The 27,656-nt window shown below is 37.7% G+C and overlaps 1 protein-coding gene across 1 annotated transcript in view; it reads right to left on the reverse strand.

Annotated features, from left to right (window-relative positions):
• The window catches only part of ltk (leukocyte receptor tyrosine kinase), a 77,709-nt gene that overhangs the window by 27,319 nt on the left and 22,734 nt on the right, over positions 1-27,656 (reverse strand). The window contains exons 2-12 of the mRNA XM_072689704.1: positions 24,699-24,788; positions 20,567-20,716; positions 19,296-19,521; positions 14,008-14,147; positions 10,640-10,780; positions 7,474-7,623; positions 5,401-5,501; positions 4,798-4,958; positions 4,516-4,610; positions 2,531-2,620; positions 1,804-1,978 (exon numbers count right to left, since the gene is read on the reverse strand). Of these exons, the coding sequence (XP_072545805.1) occupies positions 1,804-1,978; positions 2,531-2,620; positions 4,516-4,610; positions 4,798-4,958; positions 5,401-5,501; positions 7,474-7,623; positions 10,640-10,780; positions 14,008-14,147; positions 19,296-19,521; positions 20,567-20,716; positions 24,699-24,788 (1,519 nt within the window). The remainder of the gene's footprint in view (positions 1-1,803; positions 1,979-2,530; positions 2,621-4,515; positions 4,611-4,797; positions 4,959-5,400; positions 5,502-7,473; positions 7,624-10,639; positions 10,781-14,007; positions 14,148-19,295; positions 19,522-20,566; positions 20,717-24,698; positions 24,789-27,656) is intronic.

Genomic DNA, 27,656 nt, shown 5'->3' on the forward strand with positions numbered 1-27,656 from the left:
GAGACCTTAATCTCCAGGCGCATCAAAAAGATCAAGCCTATAGTATTGTGAGGGAACACCAGCTGTGATTAGCACCAGCTGTGACTTAGGGCACATCAGAAAATGCATACATCACACTTTGGAATACTTTGACTAAAGAAGGGAGGAAAGGCTTGGTCATCTGTATCACACACTTGCCAGAATTTCACATGACAGTGCTCTGTTTTTAATAGGTGTGTGTGTGTGTGTGGAGGGGGGCTTAAAAGCTCAACAGTCTAGTGAGTGAAAGCAAAGAAGTAGCCATCTGTCTTTCTCTTCGGCTAGTTTCTCGCTCTTCGCCTGCCTCCCGGCACATCTTAGCAGCGTCTAATGAGCTCCCAGGACTAGCCTGGCAATCACAGCAAATCGGTTCAAAGGCTTCGCTGCGGAGAGGCCAGATTAAGTAGAGTGCAGAAACAGATTAATCTATGCCTTCAACCAGTGAGTCATGGGTCCTCACTGTTTTCAAGAGTGTGTGTGTGTGTGTGTGACTGAGAGAATGGAGAGCAATAGATAGAGAGAAGAGAAATGTGAGTAGGACGAAGGCTTATTTCTCTGTAGTGCATACCCTCTAAACCCTGGTTACTGTGACAATCAATCTTGACAGTTTTGAAGGAATAAGCCGTGCCCACCAGCCACATGATGTGACATTTAGGCAGATAAAGAGGGGGCGTGGCCAAAGCAGCAATGAGCACACTTAACCATTAGAGGAACAAAGCATTAACTTTCTTGACGTACTTGTTTCTTCCCTTTTAAGTATTTAAAAGCATGAGCGCCTGTCAGGCTTCGCCCCGTATGCGCTTTCCTTGGTTTTCACATCCCTGTTTTCCTGTGTGTGTCATTCCCAGTCTGCATGTCATTGTTTGTCTTGGTCTGCCATGTTCCTTAAAGCACAAGGTTCTGTATTTATGTTTGAGTCCCTCTCTTGTCCCGCCTACTCCTTAGTGCTTGCAGGCTTTCCTGGTTCCTCACCAGCATCCCCTTTGTTATCCCGGTCAAAGTGTTGCCAGTTTGTCTCTGTATATGTAGCCCTTTGTTTTATGCAGTCTTTGTCAGATCTTTGTGTCTTCAATGTGTAAGTTACCTCTATGCCTTAACAGATGTGTTATGCTTATTTCTGTTTGCCAGTCTGTCTTTTGTTCATTTAGTTCAGTTTGATTGTTTCAGCACCCATGTTTGATACCCATGTTTTGACTGACATTCTTGTTTTGTTCTGTTAAGGAAAGGCTTGCCTTTACATCTGTGACGCCCCCCTGTTCGAATGAAAGAAATGATTGATTTTCTAAAAGAACTTATATCTTATAAAGGACTTAAAAATTCATTAAGACATTTTTTCAACAACCATCTACCTGGGCATAAAATTTGTCACCTTGCATGTGTAAGGTGGTATTAACTTCGGGTTCCTGCAGATGGCGTTGCATGAGGATAACTATAAATACCTACCTAAGAGTTCTTGGGCAAGACTCCTAACACTATATCGGCCCATATCTGTAATACAAGTAACCTTGAAAGTCACTCTGGATAAGAGCGTCAGCTAAATTCCATAAATGTAAATGTAAAATGTCTACCAGCAGTGGCAGAAATCCCAGTCTCAACAGCTCTGGGAGTTGCCCTTAAAATACAAATTTTACATTTTCCTTTCACATTTGTACATTTTTATAGATTACTATTTCATGAAGTGACAGAAAGCACATAAAATAGTTCATTTGAGATTACAGTGCAAAAACAGAAATTAAATTTCATGCCAAATCTATTCTCCAAGCTTGGTATTAGTTCTCTGCTTACTTGTATCGGTTAGTGGCAGGAACCCTCCACATCTGGACGCCCCGGAGAGGACCTTCTTTTCCCACCAGCACACTAACATTGGTGTTGCGATAGGCGCTGTCACACTGAGCTTGAGTGGGACCCCGTGGCCCACTGGCCCCACAGGAAGTGAACCACCATGCCATCTGAGACTCCTCTGAAAAATAATGCTAATAATGATAAACAGTCCCCTTGTGGTTCACATACCTTATGAAAAAATACAGCACTGTGCAAAAATCTTAAATTACCTGAAATGGTTAAATGATTTACTTGAGCAGAAAAAATTTTTAACTTTGTTGTGTGGCTTAGTGAGTAACAACAATATCCTCTATTTCTCGTCCAGGCTAAAACTCTACACCAGTAAGAGTCTTGGGGCGAGACTCCTAACACTACATTCACCTAGCTGTGAAAGATAACTCAAATGTAAGTCCATCTGGATATGAGCATGAGCCAAAATGCTGTAAATGTAAAATAATATAGGTTTGATTTGGCTTCTCCTCAATCCAGCTCAAACTAGGTGTTAAAAATTCAAACACGTTATTATCACACGTCACATGAAGTAGAGGCTTCATGCTTAAATAAAGCTCTAAATATATTTTTTAAATGATGTTTTTCCCCTTTTTTGAGTCTCTAGCTGGAGAACGTCTGTCCTGGCAAGAAACTTCATTACAAAGGTATTGAATCAATCCATCCTGGTAATTCACTGTACCTGATACAGAAGGCTCAGGAAGGGGGCTCAGGAAGTCCAGCTTGCCGATGGAATCTAAATCATGATGTTCAAAAAGGAGTGCATTCAAATCTGATCAAACCAGGCAGAGAGAGAGAGAGAGCATGAAAGAAAGAACAAGAAGAGAGAAAGAAATAAAAGGATTATTGCATTCGGGTTGAACATCCTATCCCAGACATTTGTAGTTGCTTTTCCATTTTTCTGCAGATAGGATGATAAATCACAAAAAATAAACTTCAGGAAAACAGGAGGTCAGTGAGCTATGATTTGTGAGATGCTTTCAAGCATATGGGCCTGAGTTATTGGATGCGATAACGGCTTGGAAAAGGGAGGGAGTATATAAGCAGTAGAGATCGTCACAGAGTTGTATGAAAAGAGGCGAGGAGGTCAAAAGGAAAGCAGAAGATGAGCTGCGATTTAGGGGACATAATAATCAGATATGAAATTCCGGAGATGAAGGCTCAAGACTACAAACAGTGATAAATAATAAAGCTTAAATTGTGAACAACAGGACCACCGGCGTGTGTGGCCGACCGCGGAATAGAAAGCAGGTCTTCGGTTTAGGTCCATGCCAACCTTTCTAAGCCCCTTGCGAATGCTAAACCGCAGCGTTCCGAGAAACGTTCAACCATAGCATGCATCTCGTCGCCAACCGGAGTTCATTTCGCGATGTTCTACCTCAAGCATGAGAGTAATGCAATGGTGATGCGTAATGAGCAACCTTACAAGAATTACTGCATTGTGAGATGGGAACGCGAATGGAAGAAATGTTCTTATTGCTCTTCCCACCTTTCAGAAGCAATCAAGAAGTAGCTACATCATAAGCTTAGCGAGAGACGCCTCCCACAGCTAGCTGAAGATAAAACTGCATATGCAAGCCTTCCTTTTCAGAACTAATTTCTGTCTCCGACTTGAAACGCACCAGAGAATTTTACGAGTTTTCTTTTAGTCTGAAATAAGGCTGCACCACATGTCGTTTGCTAATGGTTACTTAAACGTTAATATCTCATACGAAGTGTTTCACAACATCTTCATCAATCACAGATGTGGCTGTGGGAGTTCGGATAAATTGGATTATTCACAATGCACAGAATAGTCTTTACCTACATCACATTACATCAAAAGCTTGACAATGGGTTTTTAGCGTAACGCAAGGAGAAGTGTAACAATACATTGTATATCGCACAATATCGTTTGATACGAGCCTCTCGATTTAATACTCCCAGGCATTAAACGATGCATTTAACAGACATTTATAAAGTAAAATAAAGTTGCTTGTATTTGACAATCAAAAGCATGGTTGGAAAGCACACTCCTTCACAAGTGTATATTAATGTGAGGCATGTGGGTAAAAGTAGTGTAATGGATCACAGATAATGTTCTACTATCACCCACAAGCCAAAATATGGATCGTCCTACACGCTTTAGGACACACGTGAACCACTAGTCAATTGCCACTACATTTAACTATTACAGTGTGGAATGCAGTTTTACAGTTTTACTGCAGTGACACCATACAGACTGAGCAGATGTCTGTCATGTGAAGGGAGCATGTGGATATAACTGTTACGGTTTGTAATCATTGTGCCAGAGTTGTATTTTTGTGAGGCGTGGGTGTCGCATATGGAAACAGGCTGAGTGTGTAAAAGAGAAATCTTTAAGTCAACTTCAGAACGACGGACTCCACTATTAACTGTGGATGAAGAAAAAAATAGAGCACAAGTAAGAGGCAATCGCTCCACTCAACTTGTACATCACACAGACAAGCAAGTGCTCCAGAATTCTGGTCAGGTCTAAAGGGTTAATGTAACCCTTGTAAAAAAATGCAATGAAATGATCACATAACGTAAAGGGCAGCTGGCATTTCCTAATGGAGTAAATAAATACAGAAAGAAATCGGTTATGAGTTATGAGGTTTTCTTATGACGCTGATGGTGTTTTTGTGTGTGTTGTGTGCAAAAGGTCACCTGTGTCAAAACATGCAGCACTTAAAGAAATGTCATCCAGCGCAATGTCGGCCTTCGCGTCTGCGGCCCACAGAGCTCGCACTTTTAGGTGGAACCTGCAGTTAACACAAATAATGCGGCAAGGGATGAGAACATTATGAAGACAACATCTATTCAACCTACATTTATTTAGTTTGAGAGTCTAATTATAGCCAGAGTCAGCTCAAAACATGTGACCTATAGTGACAGTCAATTCCATTTCTTTTTACTTGGTGCCAAATTAAAATTCACCATCTCCATTACCCTTTTAGCAGGTCACTGATTTGCAGAGTGACGTCCTGCCAGTTGTCCTTCCACTGTCCAGTTCTTTCCCACACTAAAGGAGTCGCTGCAGTACCATTTTCTTCCACCGACAGCAGCACTGTGCCATTAAAATCCCCGTATAGATACAGGGAGAAGCGCAACTGCATATCAGAAAACAGCGGATTAAATCTGACACAATATCACCATTCAAATTACACAGAATGATTTATGAACAACACAGGTAATAGTAAATGGCCTCAGATGGGCAGAACATGCATGGCTATCTAAAAAAGCCATTTGGCCACAACTGTGGGAGAATACCTGGTGCTGACTTCAAGCATAACATGTAAAGTGAGTAGAGTAAAGCAACTAATTGCAACCTGATGGTACGAAACACCAAATGCAGTCAAACAGCCAAGACATGTTGGGTATCTGACATGTGCTTCCGTAGCCTACAATGGAGGATGCTAAGCTAATGGACTTACACTGGCACCAATACAAGCCAGATTCTTAATGCATTCGCTTTAAAAAACATGAAAAGGTTGCTGACTTTTTTTGTTGCTGGTTTGATTTTGTCTGACTAGCCACTGTCTCAACTCTCACCTGGCAGTCTCTGCTAGATACAGTTAAGGGAAGAGCTGGGCTTTGAATGGATGCTTCGTTGCCTTTAGCAGTACCTCTGACCTTTAGGAACAGGAAGTGACCTACAAGACAGAAGAAGACATGAAGAAGATGTTTCTCATCTACAGACATTGAGTCAAACTAAAACAAACAAACCTGTCATCCTAAATGTTAATCAAATAACGCCATAACTCTCCATATAATTAAACATAAATAATTGGGTGTTTCTATATTTCAATATATGGGAAGTTATGGAGTTTATTAAACTATAGCAAACTGAGTAACCCACTACTTCTAAGCATTCACGCTGTTTGGTTGTAAAAAAAATAGCTTTTCAAACAACATTTGGCTCTTCAGAAAAAAGTTAAAAACCCTCAGATACCATATACCAACTTTATAAGCATTCCTGAAAGCACAGAAACAAACCTTCAGACCAAGACAAGCTTAAAGGAAGAAGCAAGCCTAACTATTTTTCTATGTTCTAGAGAAAGACAAGAGCTGACATGTTTCCACTCTAAAGCTGCAAAGCAGATCTCAGCTGGAGCAACAAAGCTGGACACCAGCCGGCTATCTCTAAACTGAACGACTGCCCTGCATGCACCAAAACCTTGTCTGACTTGCCAGAATCAAGCTGAGATGCATAATACTGAAGTGCACTCTTAAATCACTGCAATTTTCTCTGAAGAATTTTTCAAGGGATTCCGAGTGGTATCTACAGAACATGCCAGTATTCATCTGTGGGAAAAGTCCCATTAGTGACATTCATAACTAAAACTGCAGGTTTCCATTCTGCGTGAAATTGGAGAAACACAGGGATCAATTTTTCATTTTGGAGGGATCCCTTTGAGACCTTATGTTTCTTACTAAACTGATCTTCCTCTACCAAGAGCTGAGGGATGGGCCCATCCAAGAGAATTAGATTAAATCTGTCACAATATTGGTTCTAGATATAAAACATTTGTCTAATATGTTGTATAATATAAGACTAAAATACACAGTATTTAAATGAACTGCCAACTCAGATTGGTCATTTTCCTACCAAACAGATGATAATCCACCAAAATGCAAAACTCCTCCCTCCATTTCCATTGGTCCATTTATTATAGTACAAAAAATGGACATAAAAGGTTTTTGCAGGGCAGCAACGATATACTCTTTTCCATTACTGATACTCATATTGGAAAATTGATTATATGTGATATTGATCAGATATTTATTTTAATTACTACTACATTTTACAAAAGTAGAATACATTTAGAATGCTTAACCTACTTGAACTACTCTCCACAACCCCACAGGATGACACAACATGACATCACACATTGTGAGTTTGTGCTACTTCAGACTAGATATGTTACAAGACTAAATTAGATTCATTCTTTTTGCCATCTATTTTTGTTACCACCTTCGTTTGTTAAATTATTTATTTTTACTTACTGATGTTTACATTATTTAATCAATTAACAGGGATAATTTATTAATTCATTTATCAATGTCATTATTATATACAGTTGTATATACAGCACTAGCCAGTCCAAGTTTTTGCTGTGTTCTATCTCAAGCCCACCTGATGTAACTAATGAAGCCCTTGGTTTGCCACCTGATTTGCAAATGTGTGCTCTTGTTCTATTCAAAGTGGCATTTTGCATTGAATGTGGAGAAAGAATTTGTTCTATTAGTTGTGTTAAGATACCTAAATCTGTCTTGTTTGACTGGTGTATCACAAACCGCTGAAACTTTTGCTAATAAACCTAATTTCCAATGGGGCTGAGTAACTTTATAACTGAGCAACTGTATACATAATGTAAATGTGCCAGATGTAGCCAAAATGGCAGATTTTCACCTGCACATGTGGCACATCAATAGTTCAGTGTCTGATTCAAGTTTTTATGTTGATTAAAAATATATATTATTAAAATAATAAAATATGCAAAATATAATATTTTTAACCAGTGTTCTCCACCACTGTACAGTGGACACCACTGTACATATAATATTAATGTAGGTGCTTTTTCTTGTTAGGGATAGAATTGTAGTAGGTTATTAATGCAATACCTTGAGTGTTTTGGAGTGTTGCTCCTAAAAGATCAGTGCTTTCAGACAATTGTTCACCACTGGCCAACTCCCAGGAAGACTGTCTATCAGATGCTGACCACCCGCAAGACCCTGACTCGAAGGAACAGTATGAGCCCAACGGCAGTGTTCCTGCAAAGGCAAATTACATACAAATATATTTGGAGCACATGTCACACAGTGAATGGATAACTGAAAGAGAGACCCACAGTGCACACTACTCATACCAGACACATAGCTGCTCCAAGCAGGGCTGCTGTGATTCACCACATCACAGTGATTTGCATATTCATAGACAGCTCATTTTTGGTTTAACCCTACCAGCATGTTTTCTGAGCACAAAAGAAAGATGTGAAACCTGCAGGCTAACTTTGCTCTTGCTGAGGTTCTCGATTAAACAAATCACACTTTAACAGCCTGCCACAGCAACACCTTACTGTGTGAAATTTTCATTTATTGAAGAGGAAAAATATGCTAAACACACCTTGCCAAATCCACACGCTACCCTTTGTAAGGATGTTTTTGCATTGCGCACACTAAGCGGTGTCTACTTCCAGTAAAATGAAAATAACTGCAGCTAACTGCTGCTGACAGCAGGGGAGGTCTAAGGAAAGTGGTGCTTGTTATAGCAGCCAGGCCACGCAGTAATGCTAGAATTTGATCTTCTCAGTCCCCTTGGTCCTACAACTCTGCTGAGACTTCAACAGCCCTGCTCAGACGCTTCATCACTTTCTGGAAGTATTCATTTCCTTTCCTCTGTAAGTGTGCTGCATTTGGACTACACTGAATGATGAGCAATCTTCTTTCAGTACATGGCAGGTTTTGAGCTAAGAGCAAAAAGCACCAGCACAGGGACAAGGGCATGCACACATGTAAAATGAAGGTGCTCTAATTAAAGAGTAAATAAATATCCCAAATTATTTTCAGACAATGTCTTTTAGTTTGAATTTGTTTGTTTTTTTTAAAGCCACAAAACACTAGATAGTTATCAAGTTAACATCACCATCAAGTCAAATCTTTCAAATAAAGGTGCTTCAAAAGGTTCTTTCAGCGGTGCCACAGAACAACCACTTTTGGATCCAAAAAGAACTATGTGTAATAGAGATAGTGAGTGTAAAGAACCTTTAAACTGATAGAGAACCTTCACATCAAGTGATGTTTTTTCACACTCACACATCTTTACTGACTTCTTTACTTCTTTATGGCATTGCTCAAATAACCACTGAAGCCCACTTAATTTTAAGAGTGCATATTAGTTTTATCCATTATACAACATTTAAAACTGTGGTTGATTTTTCAACTATGTGAATACTGCATTATAAGTGGACCAATACATGTATCAATACATAAAATACTGCATTAATATACATTAAAATCAAGCAGCATTTTTTCTTCTCCTGTAAAGTCTCCTTTGTAGATACAAAGTTTTGTTATGACATAAAGATACTTTAATATATGTGAAAATACCTGTGGTCAGTACCAAGTCTTTTTTCAAATTAAGACACCTTTCTTGTATGAATGCCTACAGCCATGTTACTTCATTCTCAACAGAACACTCTGACAGTGCAAGGGATGCACTTTCAGGTTGGCTTATCCTCCGCCTCTGGTGAAAGGATTAACAATTTATCATGGCCTAAAACTTTAATACAGCTAATGTGTGTGGCACACAGCCTGCCAGTAACTATACGGCCCCTACTCACGCTGTCCTGCCGCACCCCTCTACGCACTTTATCTGTGCATGCTCATTGAAATTCAAATGGCCATAAAGTAATCTTGCGTATCTTAGAAGGATTAATCACTCATAGGCACCTGGCCAAATAAATGCTTCAACTTTCATAAATTGCAAATCGCAATCACTTCTCATGTTCCTTAGGGTGTGCTAGAGCTTTTGATGAAATGTAGGTGTAAATGAATTACACACTCCCTTGACCATGGGAGATAAGGAATGTAGTAGAAGTGAAAAGCTTATTGACTAATCAGATTACTGTGTTAGCCATATTCACCAGCCATGCTTTTAAAGAGAAGGTATGATTCAGCACTTACACTTATGGCATTTGGTGTATTCTTATCCACAGGAACTAACATTTGAATCATGTTACACAGAAAAGTGAATGTAGTGTTAGGAGTCTCGCCCAACTACTCTTATGGCATGGTGTGTTTTTGAGGGCAAGGAATTAAACCCTATTTTACCATGGGAAAGACAGTGTTGTTACCCACTACACCAACCACGGTATATATCATACTATAAAAGAGGTTGCACAATCTGATATTTCTGGCTTCAAACAATCAATCAATAATTTACCATTTCATTATTTTGCTTTGGGCAGATGTGACAGTGTGTTTAAATAGGCAACTGTTTTTTTTATTAAAGAGCAGATTATGTTATTAATTTTGTGACTCTGGCTAATAGTGAATTGAGTGTTTCATGTGCATTTAGCCACACAGTGTGAGCGTCAGGTTAATAAAATGGCTAATAAATTACCAATTTGTTTGTTAAGAAATCAAATTTGGAATCTTCCATAAAAATCTCAATAAAGGCCTATTCACACCAAGTAAGAGTTTTTTTTTTGATGAAAGAAATGAATGAAATTTTTAACATAGTGGAAGCTTCATGCCAAGTCTGATGAGTTGTCGCCTTCTGTGCTCTGTAAACGTGGCTAGAAACTCCATAGCTCTCATAAATTTCTGCTCTTTTTCTGCAGTGTCGCAGTCCGTCACTTTTGGAAAGACATCCTTAATATACGTGATCATGTTCATAATTTGACATGCATTATGGTAGTAGTTGGATAATGTGTGAAAATGCCTTAAGGCATAGTTTTATTATTTCTATCAACTTTTTAAAAAACTCACTGTGATTAACCCTCAAAATAATCAGCAAATTATCCAACTACTACCATAATCCATAATTGCAAGCTAATTAATTACATGTGCTGGTTATTATTACAGGATCAAGCTGGGTTTCTCATTTACAGGCACCATCTTAGCTTGGTGTCATGAACAAAGGAAGGTATTTTTACAAGATCTGGTAACTTTCTACACTGATTAACCCTCTCTCACCTCAGGGCTTATTAACAGACATTAGACAACATTATGTTGACAAAGGCCCTCCAGTGTCAAAGAAATCCCTCAAAATGTTTCCCAGACTCACCACAGATGAAGCCCTCATCCTCCCCCAGAGGGCAGTCGGCATGGAAATCACACACTCTGCTTTTGTCTACGCAGCCCCCCAAATCACAGTGAAAGCCTGAGTGCTCCTCACAGTCAGGACCCAGCACTAAATCACCACTCTCTGACAGGACCCAGAGGAAGAAAGAAGAGATTTCGTATAGACATCACACACATGCATGAAAGTGAGAGAATTAGGACAGATTTTCAACCAGGAATATAACATAAGAGTCCATATGATGTTGAGTAATAGATCTTAAACATCAAGGGGTTGGCCAACAGAGCAAACAAAGCTCAACAGTATCTCTGGCTCAACCAACCAACTTGTTGCCAAGTCATAACTATATCACACCATATATCATAACAGCTTGAACTTTGTTGCACTCTGGTGCAACAAACATTGGCTTGTCAAGTGGATGCAAAGACCAGTTGCTCAGCCTGTAGAAGGGGTGCAAGAATGCTCTGCTGTGATGCATAATATTCAATGAAGTGGACAAAAATGAATACCATTTGGAATTATTTACAGGAAACCATCTTTATAGTTCATAGGGATATATCAATTGGGAATTGTGGGTTGATGCTATCGATACGCATATATGTCGGTACTGTGCATGTCCGCTGATTTCAATACATAAGGATTTATAAAATGCCTAAAAAGCTGAAATATAAGATTTAATTCTGTTGGGTTATAAATACAGTTAATTAAACAAATGTAGACATTTTGTTGCAGCAGCTCAGTGACATCATACGGGTCTTCTGGAGTACAATAAGTATGTAAAGTACATAAAACATTGCTAAATCTAAACATTTTTCCAAAACTGATCATTTTAAAAACAAGAATTTGCCAATACAGATGATTCTTAAACGCTGATAGTTTCATTAAAGTATCTCTTTAATGAAACGATCAGTGCTCAAAATATATGTATTTTTAAAAACAAACTTCATTTCCATAAAAGGAACATTTTGTAAATAACAACAAAAATTTAAAAATTGATTATTAGTCAATTCAATAAAAAAATTATGTAACTAACAAAACCGACAAAGGAAAGGTTTCCAGTGTTTTTGCTGACCAACCTACTTGTACTAGGGCTGCACAATATGTTGTTTCAATGTGGGCATGCAGGACGTGCAATGTCATGCAAGGCAAATTTTATTAAACATACCAACATTTTTGTTGCTTTATGCAAAAGGATAATTTGCTTTGCTTTGTTTTAATTTTCCTTGACAGATATACCAGATTATATCTGCCCAACATCATTACTTTACACCAATCCTGAATACACAGAGTGCATTATTAATATCCTGACATGTTAGATCATTGACTTCTATCACTGACTTCTATCATCCACCTCTTTTTTTTAACATTGCAATATATGCTGTAGAAAAAAATCTACTGCAATGTCAGTTAGGCCAGTCAGCATAATTACGTTTTCGACTTATTGTACAATGTATGAACATGACCTTAATTATTTTTGCTGACCTCGATACTGTCTGTTGTGTTTACTTACTCTCTGCATGTATTTTAGCAGAGAGGTTAGTTTTAGTCAGTCAGTTCTGTTCTCTCGTTCGCTCTCTGTCGAAGGCGAGGACGAGTCTAGGCGCAGAAAGCAACATCTATTGTGTAGGAAAAGAGCTCAGTGAGCGCAGTGACCGATATATCAATAATGGCGCTCCATACACACAGACCCCCCACAGTTTGGCAAGCAAGTGAACCATGGATTAACTGTGAAAGTTTAATCCTAATAGTGTGGAATACAGTTATTCTGTATACGTTTATAGCTTGTATTCCAGCACAAGACAAACTGAAACCTTGTGACGTGTGTGTTGCATCTTTTGTGAAACAACAAGTGTTGTGGAAGGGTTCCAGGCCGCCAAGCACGCCGTATCTAACTTTGCGTATGGCTGCAGAAGCGCTGTTATATTTCACGTTAGAAAATATGTTGTCAGTTCTTCATTTTTTTTGCCATATGTGACTCAAAACTAAGGAGTCTCTTGGGAAAGCAGAGTGAAGACTAACCGGATACACATCACTCAGAACAGTGAGCATCACAACACAGCAACTAATGGCACATATCTTTATCCGACATATGGTCACATTTCTGAAGTGACATGATCAATGGAGAGCAAAGTTTGTCTTGCTGGATCAAAAAATGATCCATGATCCGTTCTGAACTGTGAGTTCTGTGATCAGATACACCCCTAGCGAAAGGTGAAGATGTGTTATTCGAAGCTAATAGCTATTTGTCCCTAAAGACAGCATGATTCTAGCCAGGAAGTCTGGAAGAGTAAGTCCAAATGGACTTCAATGTTACATTCCACAGCTCCGATGTGGGAACAGCCAGGAAAGGCTGGTAACACACCTTAGTGCCAGATACCACAGTGCACTTTGTGTCTACATAGCTATGCTGTTGTAGCTAATTCAGAATGCTGAAATAACCGTGGACTTCTCAGAAAAAGACCTCACCTTGATGGCAGCATTTGTCTCTCTAAAATCATAATATGTGCATCTGTGCCAATGGTAGCGTCATACACCAGCAAGTTACCCATTCTGTGGGGCACTGATGCACCCCCTATACCATGACAGATGCAGGCTTTTGGATTTTAGTCAGTCTGGATGGTCCTTTTCGTCTTTGCGATGAAGAATAATTAATGTCCATGTGGACTTCCTGTAGAGCACAGCACACTTTTCCACTGGCTTTTGCTGTAAGATGAGCTTGATGACTCTGGTTAGAGAACTCTGCTGCATTTCCTCATATAATTGATGTACGGCTTGTGTAATAGTGTTCCAGGTTGCAGGTGCAGCAGGACTGTGGACTGTGGTTAGTAACAACTCTTTTCCCAAGCACTCCCGAGTCCATGAGGCTATATTTATCACAGTAGCATGACGGTTTCTCATGTAATGGCGTCAGAGGGCTGGAGGTCGTGCACATTCAACAGTGTTTTTTGCAGGACTTGCATTTCACCGATTGACTTTTTGTGCTTTTGTCAGTTAAATAAAGGTTCAAGATAATTAACAAATCACAGATTCTTGTTTTTACTCCATTATACAAAAAATCTTAACTTTTCTGCAAATGGACTTTGTACATTACACATTTTATTTTAGGTATATGTTTTTGGCCCAGTAGGAGCTCCATTTTTACTGTCTATGAAAACTGATTCTCCAGTTATATTTGTGTATTTGCTAAAATAATTCAGAATCAAATCAGATTGAAATGTGGTGAAATCTGACATTTCAAATTGTTTCCCAAAGAATTCAATACAAATAGTTAAATGAGAGATTCACACCCCCACAAGTCTGCAGCCAAAGTTACATAATTAATTTTATTTGACAAATCAATAAAATAAACTCACCCATATCACAGTCTTTCAGTTTCAGTGAATCAATGGCCAGTATTCCAACATCATGCCCACTACATGAAGTGTACTGCACTGTCACCTGGAAAGGCTCGTCCAATCTACCAACTGGCGCTTCCAGCACATTCCACGATGCCCTGGTTAAAAACAGATTAAAATTACATGTGTGTAAGTGAATGTAGTTTTAGGCACTTTTATAAAAAAGGCTAATGTTCCATCTTAACATGTTTTTGATTCACAAACACAAACCCTAAATGTGCTGCTGAGATATCCACAAGCTAACCTTTAAGAGCCTTTAGGCTAACCCTGTATAATTTTATTCAACCTCTCAAAATGTTACACTGACATTTCAGAAAGCTGACACCTTGCTTAGATTTGCTTCTAAATTTCTATGACCACTTCTTAAGCAGTCCTTTGTACAGAGATTGAAGCTCAGCTCTATTTCCTGCCTGGAATCTTTAAAGGCTAAAGACAGAAAGGCCCTGCCATATGCCTTGGAGAACTCAGCACAGCACTCAAAATCCTGTAATGCTTAAACCCCTGTATTAAAGGCCTGTCATCACTGCAACTCCAATGCAGAATCTCATACAGGCTCAGAAAGTTTTTCTTTAATTATATTTTATTTAATATGTATCCTGATAATTATATTATTATGTATACAACCCTTCAAATTGGCACCTTTCTGTCAATGGCAGACTACGCAGATCTCAATCTGATCTGAACAGTGAACCTTCAGAGGTCTTGTAGAGTTCATGCTTCAGTGGGGTGGAGCTAAAGGACCGGCAGCATATTTGACAGGTGATCCCAATGCTTCAGCTCATGTTGTAGTTTCAATTCTGGTGTATTTTGTGGTCATGTACTATTAGTGCCATTCACTTTATTCTCAGTCAGGGGACTGTTTTCCATGAGCCTATGTCTGTTAATGTGTGTTTCAAAAAAATAAGGTTCACCTAACCCAGCACACTGAATAGCAAAAAGTACACCGATTACAGCAGTGACTATAGAAAACATGAACGGCGCGGTTCTATTCACTGTCGTTCTATGGAAATAAAGCCAAACCAGTCCACCATGCTGTCAAATTTGCAACCAGAGTCTGCGCAATAGAGACCAGAGGGCAGACTTGATGTGCTGTTTTGTCACTGATGGGCGGAGCTATACATCATACTGCAACCAGCCAGCAGGCGCTAGACCTGCCATTGCTCCACTTTTGAAAGATGTTGTGCCTTTGTCTTCACTGCTAATTACTGCAACTTCTAAAGATTAATGACATCTACTTTTCAGTGTCCCTACATGTGTGTTTTCAGAGCTTGTCAGTTTGGGTAAATGGGTTATGAAAACAACCAAAACAAGTGATTAGTTACTGAGATTATCCAAGAGTAAACAAGAAAATAAATCAAGGCACTGAGCCTCACTTTACAACTAATTTGAAGCTATCTGGAATTGAGTTGCACACAATTTGTGTAATAAGAATAATATATTGAGCTTTCTGTTCTAGTCAAATGAACATGCAACGTGGACTTTAGTCTTCATCTGTATTACTTCAACCACAAAGTATTTAGGTTTTTAAAAAAGGCTGAAAGATTTATTAACTCCATTATTATATCCCATTACATGGCCCAGCTTCTGTGCTCATTACACAAGAGTATGCATTTTTGCACATTAGATTTGGTTTCAAATGGCAGTTTCCAAATTACAGTACTAGCATAAATGCATTGTGAGAAGACCACATGTTTCGCTGATGGTTGTGACAGTTAACTGTAAAAGTAAAACATGAAAACAAGAAAAATGGGCTGGAGTTCTGGGCAGTTTATGATTTGCTATAGAAAGCCAGATGTTTCTTTCCAAAGAGCCAAGAGATTGCCAAGAGAGTATATAGGAGTAAATGAAAGATAAAGTTGCAAATATATAGGCAAAAACGTAGGCAATAGCTTTGTTTTTTAAACCTTCAGTTCAGGACAGTCACTGTTGATAATAATCTAGTAATTTTGATTATTTTAAGAATCAAGTGACAATTAAATTGTTATAAAAGGCCAAACTAAAAAAAAGATTATAAAAAACAAGAAACTATGCACTGCCTTCCAAAATGTTCACAATATTTTACTGTTAAACAAGGAAGTCTTTAAAAAAGACTTGATTAAATTTTTACTCTGAAATATTAGGAGAAAGTAAAACTGCCAATTAATCACTGCAGGTAAATATTTTTAATTGTTTATTTAATACAAATAAACAGATTGTATAGACAGCCGTACTACATTTCATGCACAACTCAATTAGAAGCTTTTTAAAGCAATGTGTTTTCCTCGTCAACTACAAAAGCTTGAGGCAATAGGGACAGAAAAGCACTTACAATAGGGATAGGTAAGATGGTCATTTTTCACAATCGACAGCTGCATGAAACTAATGATATAAACCTTTCTTGAGACTACATGAAAACCTTGAGTAACCTTGAGTAACCTTCAGACTATTGACCTTTATAAACTATTCCAAAGCTGTCCATCTCCTTTTATGTCCTTCATTGCCTTCAAACACCTGTGCCCCATGACTCACACATCAACTGCTTAACCATTTTCCCCACCGTTTTCATGTTGGATTAGAAGGTCTTCTTACACTGTGGTCTTTTGATAGAAATGTTAATCATCACTAATAATAACAAGTAATATGCATTAATAACCATAATATCACTGTTGGATTGCATTTACTTTAAAATACGTTCATTTGCAGTGGTATTTTTATTATTGTGAACCTCCCTGTTTATCATACAAAGAGTTTTGCAACACCTGAAAACAATGTGAATGCTATAAAACAATGTACAGCATCCACGTTTCATAACTTTACCTTTGGTCTGTTAAGTCATTCTGGGTTGTGTATCAGCTTAACCTTTACCATCATCTACACAATTCCAGTGTGTGCATCAGTGTGTGCAATCCGATTTGTATGACACAGCACTCCGGGACCAAGCCTCAAACCTGTTAGGCACTGGGCCACACAAGCCTCGACCAACGTCCCTCATCTTAAATAGACAGTGTGCTTAAGTGCATTGGCTCCATTATGTGCATAAAGCTCCTTTCCAAATTGCATTGCATCACAACCCATTTCTAGCCCTCTGTCAAAGCCAATTATGCACAAAGAAATATTGGTGTCCACTTTTAGAAACAGAATGCTTTCATCCATCTCTGAGTAGCTTTGCCCAACACAATAAAATCAATATTGCGGACATTTCCATCAGAAAAGGCACTGAGAAGACATTCGTCTTCTCTGTTCATAGAATAGTGGCTGCATCTTGTTCTTCTGCTTCACAAAGCATGTATCAGTGAATTCCTGCTTGTTTGAACAACTTGCTCTGTTATACATCCCTATATATATATATATATATATATATATATATATATATATATACAAATAACCAAATCCAACAAAAGGGTTCATATAGAGTGACTAAGACATATTTCTATTATACAGGCAATATTTAGCATTTTCATTGGAAAAGGTCCATTTTCTCAAAAGCACTGGTGCTTAACTTTAAAAGATCAGTGCATATATCTTGAAGTATTTTGCAAATATTGTTACTAGGTGTGGGGGACAAATTTGATTCTTAGATGTACCTTGATGTGGATGTCGTGAAAAAAAATGTGGATGATGTCAAAAAATGACATAATAATTGACAGAACGTAATGTTGACGAAACACAAAAGGTGAAAGTCAAAGTGTGGAAGTGCAGCACTGGATGGCCTGTGGCATGCATATAACAGAGACACAAGATGGATGAGTGAGAAATGCCCTCTGCATTAAAAGCTAGCATATGGAAGCGCTTTGGCTCTGGTTGGCTGCAACTACAACCGGGTGTTTTTGTTGCTGCCAACTAAAGGAGCATCGAGGAAGCAATGTCAAAGCTTCCACCCTAAGCGACTTTACTCTTTTTACTTTTTTCAACTTTTTACAACTTCAATTGCCAAGGATTTGTGTCAGTATGTAGTCAATGAGAACATGGCTTTTATGCTATGTTGCTCACTTTCGAACCTAGATACAGCAGCGTCCAGCCCCAAAGATATTTTGCTGAAACAGCGATCCCCACACTCTCCAACATACCCAAAACCAAAGTCATGGAATCAGTGAAGAAAATGGGTAAATAGCTAGAACATGTAATGCGTGAACATCCATTACCACTAAATCTTTTGTCACCGCAACTGCACATTTTATCACCGATAAATGGCAGTTAGAATCTTATGTGCTCCTAACAAGAGCAGTGAATGAGAGCCACTGGGGTGCAGATCTTCCTGCAAAACCTTCCAGTTGCCTTGCCACATTACTTCCATTTGTTTTATTAATGACAGATATTGGAAGTAAATTAATTTAAATTGATTCAAATATGGATGCCTACAAATGCTTTACTAGAAAGTACCAAGTAGAGTCACACAGTGAGAAACAAGAAATCCTGTATAGAAAATAGAAGATACTTCAGTATGTACCGATCATGGTTTTAGAATCTCATCACAGTCCTCTGAATCTAATCGTGAGGTGCCTACAGATTTTTACCTGTAATAATTACATAATCTCTTAGGTTTGACCCTGCATATTTGACATGTTTCAATTTGTTTCAATGAGGTAAGAACATGTAAAAACAAGACTGTGTGTACTACTATGGGCCGACTGTACTAAAGCTTTTGAACCTGGTTTAGGTGCTTGTGCTCACATCTGTCCCCATATCTTTTCCCCAAATCATAAGACAAAATCCTTTCTTCTACCTACAAACAAATAGATAGTTAAAAGTTCAGAATCCAAAATGTCTTATGTGTAATGAGCCTTGAAAAATTATACATTCAAAATATTCTTGCTAATGAGACCTGAAACTAAGGGTTACAATAATAGGCCATGTTTCCACTGTAGAGCCCTGTAGGCTCTTTCTGTTCTGTTTCAGCTTTGTTAGCTAGAACTAAATCAATATTGTGGTTAGCGTAGCGGTAAGCTTGCCAATGAAACTAATGCCGATCAACTTCTCAGTGTAAACATTTAGCAGTTGTTAGTTTGATGACTGCATTCATTTATTTGGTAACTTTTTATCTGATGGCTTTCAGTTCTTAAGTAAAGAACAGTGAAAAGAGGCAATCATCACAGCTGTCAGAGGAACAGTTTAAAGCAATACTTTTCAGCATATATAAGTGATGTAAGTTCAGAATTTATAACAATCATCGGCCACTGTGCTTTTGGGCGACTGAACAACTCAGTAAGAAGTTTCTGTTTAGAAAACTCTGAACCAAAGTCACAAGAAAGTCATTAGACGATGCTAACCTGACTCCATCCTCTTCTTTGCTGACGAAGGTCAGTGAATGGATGACAGCAGACTCTGTGAGTTTTACAGACACTGACAAGTTTCCCTTTCTTGGCTCTGGCTGGAAGAGCGCCAGGTGGACCTGACAGAGCGGCCCACTGCTCAGTACCACAGGACTGGTGATGTGGAAAGAGCAACTCCCAGAAACCCTCAGGCCTGAGTCACGCTTCAGAACCAGGAAATGACCTAGAGCAAGAAAAACAGAAGAGAAGTCTTACATAACAGTTCGTTTCGGTGCAAAGCAGGAGTGAGCAAATTTTGCAATATTTTCCACTATCTGAACAACATGAAATACTGATACATCAAAGACAATTATTAATAATACACAATGAAACAATAATAGATTCATAAAATGCACTGCCACATATACTGTGATGTTAAGAACAAACCTGTTTGGCACAGAGAATTACTGGCCTGTTTTTCGTAATACCTAGCACTATATCACCTAAATGGGTCTTTAGCAATTTACAACTCAACACTGTCCTACAAAAAATACCATGTGAACCAGTATGATGGTAAATTTGCAGCTCCACACAGTTTTCACTAGCACTGCCACTGTTTGTTTTTATATATATACATGTATACATGTAGACGGTGCAATTTATGACCACCACAGACTAAGACTTCACCTCTGTGACATAAATTTTTCACAGCACAACACGGATAACAGTGAGTTTTATCAATCTGGCCCCTACATTCAAACATTTCTAGTTTCTCATTCATAACATACATGAATAACCAGCAGATAATGACCCCACATTCAAGTCAATAGAGAACACTGCAGTATAGCTGGGCAATATGACAATATTTAATCTCATTGTGATCCATTTTGTTATGATACAATATTGAAAATATTGTTAGTGCATAATAAACCCTGATCAACTGCAAACACTAATCAACTGTTATTAGACAGGTTTAATTAAATGAACTGCAACAAAAATCACTGTGTTCAGTACGGGAAAGAATCTGAATAGTAGAATCTGTCGCTACTGATGTATTTAGTCTGTGATTACATGTATCGTGATTAATATTGTGTGTCGTAAAAAATGTTTTATTGAATATTGCGATATAGTATTTTTACCATATCGTCCAGCCCTACTTTGCTGTGTTATTACAAAAACGACAGAGTTGTTTTTATAAGCTGGGGGGCAAATTGGGTTCTTATCCAAAAATACAAATGTCTCTGAAATTAAAGCTTTGACAAGCACTATAAAAAGTTTTGTACCACTACCTTTAGCGTCTCCAACAGAGTGATCTGTGATTGGCTGGGCACCCCGTCTACCGGGCCTGTGTTGCTGTGGCGATGTGACATACCAGTCTCCACTGCTGCTGTGATTGGATACACTCCAAGAGCATGCAGATTCAAAATCGCAGGAGGTAACTGCAGGGGTGGATGAAGAAGAACTACATTGTGAAGTATACGTGTAAAACACACACTTGGAGAAGTTCAGCGTGACACTGCAGTCCAGCTATAAAAAGCTCAACTGTTGCTCTGCACTGCAACCAGATAAAGACCATTGGTTTGGATGTAAACTGCAGCTCTGGGACAGGACTGTCCCTACTGATTGTGTAATCTACCTCTTATTATTCTTAAGAAAGAACCATAAAACATTCAAACCAAACGAATCTCACAAAATGAATTCAATGATAAATAATAAACTACACATACACATCTAAAATACTTTATTAAGAAATGTATACAGAGACATGAAGGCATGTGTTAATCAGACATTGTTTCCTACTGTAAGGGAGACCTGTAGGAGAATTAAAAGTTTGGATTATCATTATACAAATGTCAATTTTAACTGACAGTTTTTTTTAACTCAGTTGTTGAAGTAAGCATGTACATACACTACCTAGGGCCACCTAGCTTTTTAAAATGTTATATAAAATATATGGTTTAAATTTAAAATCATTTTTGTTTTTTCTTTGCAAAGAATACATAAAGGTGAAACTGACAAAAATAAGTGCAATAATGTTATATTGCTGTGATGTCATATACAATTATTTAACCTCTGTGGATGCAAATTTTCTGTGCTGTGCTGTTAACAATAGGTTTGGAAAAGATATCCTTATTTAGTCAAAAACCTGCTCTTATTAACTAAGCAAACGTTTTGATGAATATGAAACTGAGTGTTATCAAATGAACCTAAACTAAAATCAAATAGCTGCAGCTAGTAAAGATAAAAATCAGACTTAGAAATGTTTAGATAATGTAAAAAATCGATATGTATTACCCATCTGATGTACGTCAAAGTGTAGAACTTCAATATTAAAGCAAAACAAATAAAGTAATTTCACCATTACATGTTTTAGATTCTGCCTGACCACAGCAATGCCTGTTTATTCCAGCTCTAGTAGAAGCAGTAGAAGTCACGAGGTGAATAAGACTGATTCTCATTTAGCACTTCTCTGTTCATTTGACAGACAACAGCACCAAAGCCAGTAAACATTCTGTGAATGTCATGAAACTAATTAGTGGCTGGACTTATCTGACCAAGGACACTGGGGAGAAAAAAAACACGTTCCACATTTCTGGCCTGTTAAACACAGGCAGAGAGACACAGTCTCAACTGCAGTGCTAATGAAAAGCAAACAGCCTCTTCAAGAATAAATTATGTGAACAAAGACATCCAAAACACATTCTCTTTTCATTATCCAATCTCTTATGCATACTGTTCTGCACACTGTATGTTTAACATCTGAGGAAAGAACAAATATTCGGAATACATGAGTTTTTCTCCATTCATATCGTTCTGCAAACTGAAAACTGTTTGCTCTCAAAACAGTTCATGCAGCTAAAACAACAGAGTTTACTGCTGAAGGACATATATGAGCATCTGAATCATTGCAGTAAATCTATGTCATCTATGGGGAGTATTCAAATGTGTCACAGAAGAAACATCAACATCAAAGCCATTTTGTCAGAACATCTGGCAGCCTGTGTGCAAATTGTGACTGTACGTTTTTTCTGCCCTGCAGAATACAATACAGTGCTGGTGACTAACTGGTAACTTAATTGGTCCATTGCTTAGATATATAGTACAAGGAAAAAACTTTTAATTGCTTGCAAACTTTTGCATTATCTGGAATTGATCACACTTGTTCCTCCTTTCCAAAAATGATTATTTAAAGCATTGGTTCTCAAACCAGTCCTCAAGGCCCACATTTTTCCGAGGTCCCAACCTTCCTCCCCTCACCCCAACAAAAGAACTGTCTGGGTTCCCTGTGGACTGGAAAAGTTGAATTAAAGATGGTTCTTCTACGGCGTCAAGAACCCTGCCTGGCATTTACATGACCCAGTTGTACAAAGAAAATAATAAATAATGATAAACGTAGCCAATGAAATTTCACTTCACTTCATTACCAGGCAACATAAACATAAAGAGAAATGTTTTATGCTGAAATAAATTGAAAATATAACATAGGTAGCTAACTGTGTTGGTTTTGCCAGAACAATCATTAAATAAATCTTAAAACAACAATAAATGTCCCACTAAATGTTTGGTCATCTACATATTGTATATGACTATAGATACACTTTAATACCTGTTTTTTTTTTGTTGTATCTGTATTAAGACTTGTAGGAATAGAAAAAATACGACCAACAGCCCCCTTAGCCATTCTACTATGGATTACTAACTACTGACAAAATAAGTAAGTACGTAAAATAAATAAGTAAAACGTTTTACTGTTCATAACTGTATGACAGCATGCAAATACAATATTGCATCTGAGAAATTCTATTAATTAATTCTATTATTATTGTATACAACTAAACATACAATTTCTACACATTTTACACATTTAATGTCACATAAGCAAGCTAACATATCTTTTTTTTGTGAATAAAGTAAGGAGTTAATGTGAGCTAATGTGAGCTAACACCCCAAACAGGTTAAGGGACTAGCCCTGGTCTAGCATGCAAACCGCAAGTTAAGGTCTAATGGTCTTATACTTTGAGTAAAAGGAACAAAAAAGTAATGATGTGTTTACTAAACTAAAGCCTAAAATAGGCTTCAACATTAATGTAAATGTACCAAACTGTGTGTTTAGTGACATTTGTTTACGTTTAATGTTTAGAAAAAGAAAGTCTGTGGTCAAAGTAACTTTTTTCCACACAAAAAGACTTTTGTGTCATCATATTTCTGACACGTTAATCTCAAACATCTGTTTTTCTAATTCAGAAAAAAAAAATCTTTACATTTTTCTTCAAGGCCCATCTAACTTGATTATTTAACCCAAATAAATGAGAGAGGGATCAAAGAAATCTCTTGGAAGCATCTTTAAAAAAAGCCACTGAGCAGCTATTCTTTTCTCCAACAAGGCCTTCCAAAACCGTTTAAGTCCCAACATCAAAATCAGAAGAGACAAGAACATGTCAGTTTGGAAAAGGGAAATCATGTCTGGAGGGGCCTGTGGTTGCCGTGGGCGACTATGATGGAGAGGCCGTGGAGTCGAGCTGTCTTTAGCTGTCTTTGGAGTCATGTGAGGGTATTGATGAAGAGAGGCCACAGAGAGACCACAGAGCCCTATGGGATACTGCTCAAACACTGCCATGGAAAATGAATCGGCCGGAACTCCAAATTGATTTGACCGCTTGCTTTAGTGGGGTTATTCAAATGACAAACTACATTTGGGACTGGACAAAAACAAGAGATGGTTGCAATTTTTAGTCTACCCAGTCCTTTGTAACCCAACAAATATAAGGAGATATTCAGATACCAATAATAGTATTAAAAAAGATACATAGCTACAAGTTACAAATTTCTTGTTTACATAGACATAGACTTTTAATACAAGATAATACAATTCTTGAAATATAAACAAAAAATAAGTATTTGTAATTATATATTTATTAATTAAATAATTGTTTTTAAATGCTATTTAGCGTTCATTTTACTTTCTTTATTAATAAGATATTCAGTGTTTTTCCATCTAACTTCTATCTATTACACAAGAAATAATTCTGACACATTTTCCTTTAGTTATTAAACTAAACAGAACACATCACTGACATACTCATAATAGAAGCCAATGGGCAGGTGCTGAAAAATCCTCCCATTGGTTTTCTTTATAATTGTGATTTAAGATACCAGTTTTCTGTGTCTTCGGGAAGAGTCAAAGAAATGATTGTCCTTGGCAATTTACCACATGCCAGAAATGCAGCAGAAGAAAAAGATAAGAGTTAAGTTTCTCTCCATCTGTCTGCCTCAAACATATGTAAAGACATGTGGAGCAGAGATTTAAATGGGTATAGTGTATTTGCAGGCATGTAAACACCACTGATGAAAGGACAGAAATATTCTCAAGGAGAATATCGGTTTGGTCATGCAGAAGTGAGGAAGAGAGATGTGGTTTACCTTCCACTGTACTCGAGTGAGGAGGATATAACTGTGCCGGAAAACTCTCCTCCACTGTTCTGTCCAACAGAGTGTGACTGGTCCTGATAGCTACAGAGAAATAAATACAGACAGAGAAAAACAGAGAGATGGAGGGATAAATTATGTTACAATCTCTAAGCTTATATGAACATTTAAAGGAAAAAACAATACAGAAGGAGGCCTTACAGAGAAATAAATGTATGATTATAGAATTAACACACAGAAATAATATATAATGACCATAAGATCCAGTATAGCATTGGTAAGCAAATAGAAATGCACTGTGTGTGCAGCAACTCTGAGCCCGTTTACACCTGGTCACTTCAAGCGTCTGAGTATCAGGATCATATCTGGATTAGGTCAAGTATTAACGCACCCAAGACACATTTAAAATAGATCCAGTCCAAGTAAACGCTTCCGTCTCTCCAAGACGCATTCGAAAAAACCACAGTCTGCCCCAGTACAAATAAAACCCCAGTAATGATTGCAGCAAAACGAGAAAATTTGCATTACCGGAGATGCATGTGACTACCCAGTGTAAATACATGTGGTCTTATCAAGCAATCTTATCAAGATACACACCAAATGCTAGTCACATGAAGTGACCAGGTGTAAACGGTCTCTGTGTTTTCCTTTAAGCTGTTTTAGGGATCTCCTAAAACTCTTGTTGCTTGTTTTGGTATCAAAATTAGGTTATTTTGTCCCTTAATTTAATCTGAGTCTCCTAAAGCACCCCATATAAAACAACTTTCAAGCAGTTCACCAAACCAGACTAACTTTCCTTTCATGGGGATAGAACTGAAAACACTACTGATGTCTTGGAGGGATTTTCTTCTATTATGTTTTTTTTAAAGGTCGATATACTTGAGAAACATTAATAATAATACAAAAACAGCACATCACCTGCTGCCCTAGTGCTTCCTTTACTGAATGTCAGCCTATCTATATTTGATCTACTTCTTTAGGGTCCCAGCAGATTCCCTGGCTGCCTGCCTTTTCTTAGCTGGAGGCTAAGGACCCCATCCTGTTTGCTGACAGAACATAAAATTTCTCTATTTGAGTGGAAGCAGTTGAAACTCCATCCCGGCACCCCCTGTCCCGCCACTATTCTCCATGCAGAAAAACTATCCTTGAGTTTCAATAACATCAGCTGTAAGCAATTAAAATGTAAAGTCTTTGGCAGGGCACTTCCCATGCTGATCGTGGTTGAAGAGACTAGGGATCAAGAGAGCCAGGTTGTAGACTATATAATTGATGTCAATTCATTTTAGAAATGTAAGAAAGTGTGGTACTGCCTGTTTTTTCTTCTTCTAAAGAAACATGAAGACAAGCTTTTGGACAGCTATGAAGAACAGGTGAATGTGTGAAAGTGATATGACGTTTACAATGCCATTTGGAATGAACCTTTTGCATGAAGTTCAGTACTTCTTTGTAAATGTATGTGATATCAGTGGGCACCACTCACTCATTTGTAAGCTGAACTGAGAAAGAAAGGAAATAAAAAGCTTGGGACTTTTCCTGCACAAAACCACTTGGATAAACATCCTAATCTGGTTAGGGTGTTTTTTAGTTCATTCCTATCATGGTAATACTTCTGAAAACAAATCTCCCAAAACAGGAAAACTGCCATTAAAAAGTTATTTCCATTGTGTTACAGTATTTACATATGGTATTACTTTGTCTTAGATGGTTCAGAGGACAAATGTAGAAACGCTGTGATCTATTCACTGGCTGGAGATGAACATCCAAATCCTGTTGACACTGTCAAACCCAATGTGCCGTCTGAAATGCAGTCTCAGACGTTGGCTTTATCCCCTTAACTCATCAAAATCTGCTACCAGAGTAGTGTGCTAAACCACTCTAGACCATTTGTGAGATTATTTCAGTGAACGAAACAGGCTTTATTTCAACTGATGCGCCGTGCCTTTGCCATTTACCAGCCAAAACAAAAGCTAAAGTTGGCTTCTATTTCTAAACCTCTAGTCCACCTTATATAAAAAGTTTAGCTTAGAGTTAGCTTAGAGTCTTGCAGTAAAGTGAAACAAAATACTGTAGTTAAAGAGTTAATTAATCTAGAGTTAGAGTACTATAGTACTATGAGTACTAGAGTACTATGGTCACCTTATTGTCTTGTGTTTAGTAATGTCTAAAGCCTAAAGGTATCTTTAAACTATTGGTCTATTCTAACTAGCTAAGGTTTTCTTGGGTAAATAGCAAAGCACTTTGTAAGTCGCTCTGGATTAGAGCGTCTGCTAAATGCTGTAAATGTAATCTATCAGAATTGATTTAAACTCTCCAGTCTTCTATTAAATGTATGAAATGAAAAAAATGTTACGAAAATAGTGATTTACTGGTATTTACTGTTTTGTATTAGCACATTTTACCTAAGTTGTGCGGCTCAGATTGGATCTGTATCGGCTGACAGTCAGAATTAAAAGACTTGATCGGGACATCCCTAATTTTGATTCAATGAAATTAATATTAATAGCAAATTAATAGGAAATGTGCTCTGAAATGTGCTTTAAAATATGCTGAAAATGATTCCACCTTATTTTGTTTCCCATGCACGATCTTTGCACTTATGTAATTATACTATATATTATATAATATAGAATTTCACTTAATAAAATAAATAATAATAATAAAATTAACAAAACACAACCTGTGTTAAATCAGCACAACTAGTGTAACATTAATACTAACACTGGAACATTTGCTGTGCATACATCAGTGGTGGACAAAACAAGAGGTGGGAAAGAATATGGTGTTGTTAAACAGAGACAATATTATGAAAGACACAATTAAGAAAAAAAATGAGAATTGAATTAGATTTTTTCATTAACAGTTCTTGATTGTTTAAATTGAGAGGTCACTTTAGGTATATGTTCTCTAACATTGGAGCACTTGAGGAAGCTTATTTCTACAGCCTTGCACTTG

The sequence above is a fragment of the Salminus brasiliensis genome, chromosome 10, assembly GCF_030463535.1.
Source record: "Salminus brasiliensis chromosome 10, fSalBra1.hap2, whole genome shotgun sequence".
NCBI classification, from domain to species: Eukaryota; Metazoa; Chordata; class Actinopteri; order Characiformes; family Bryconidae; genus Salminus; species Salminus brasiliensis.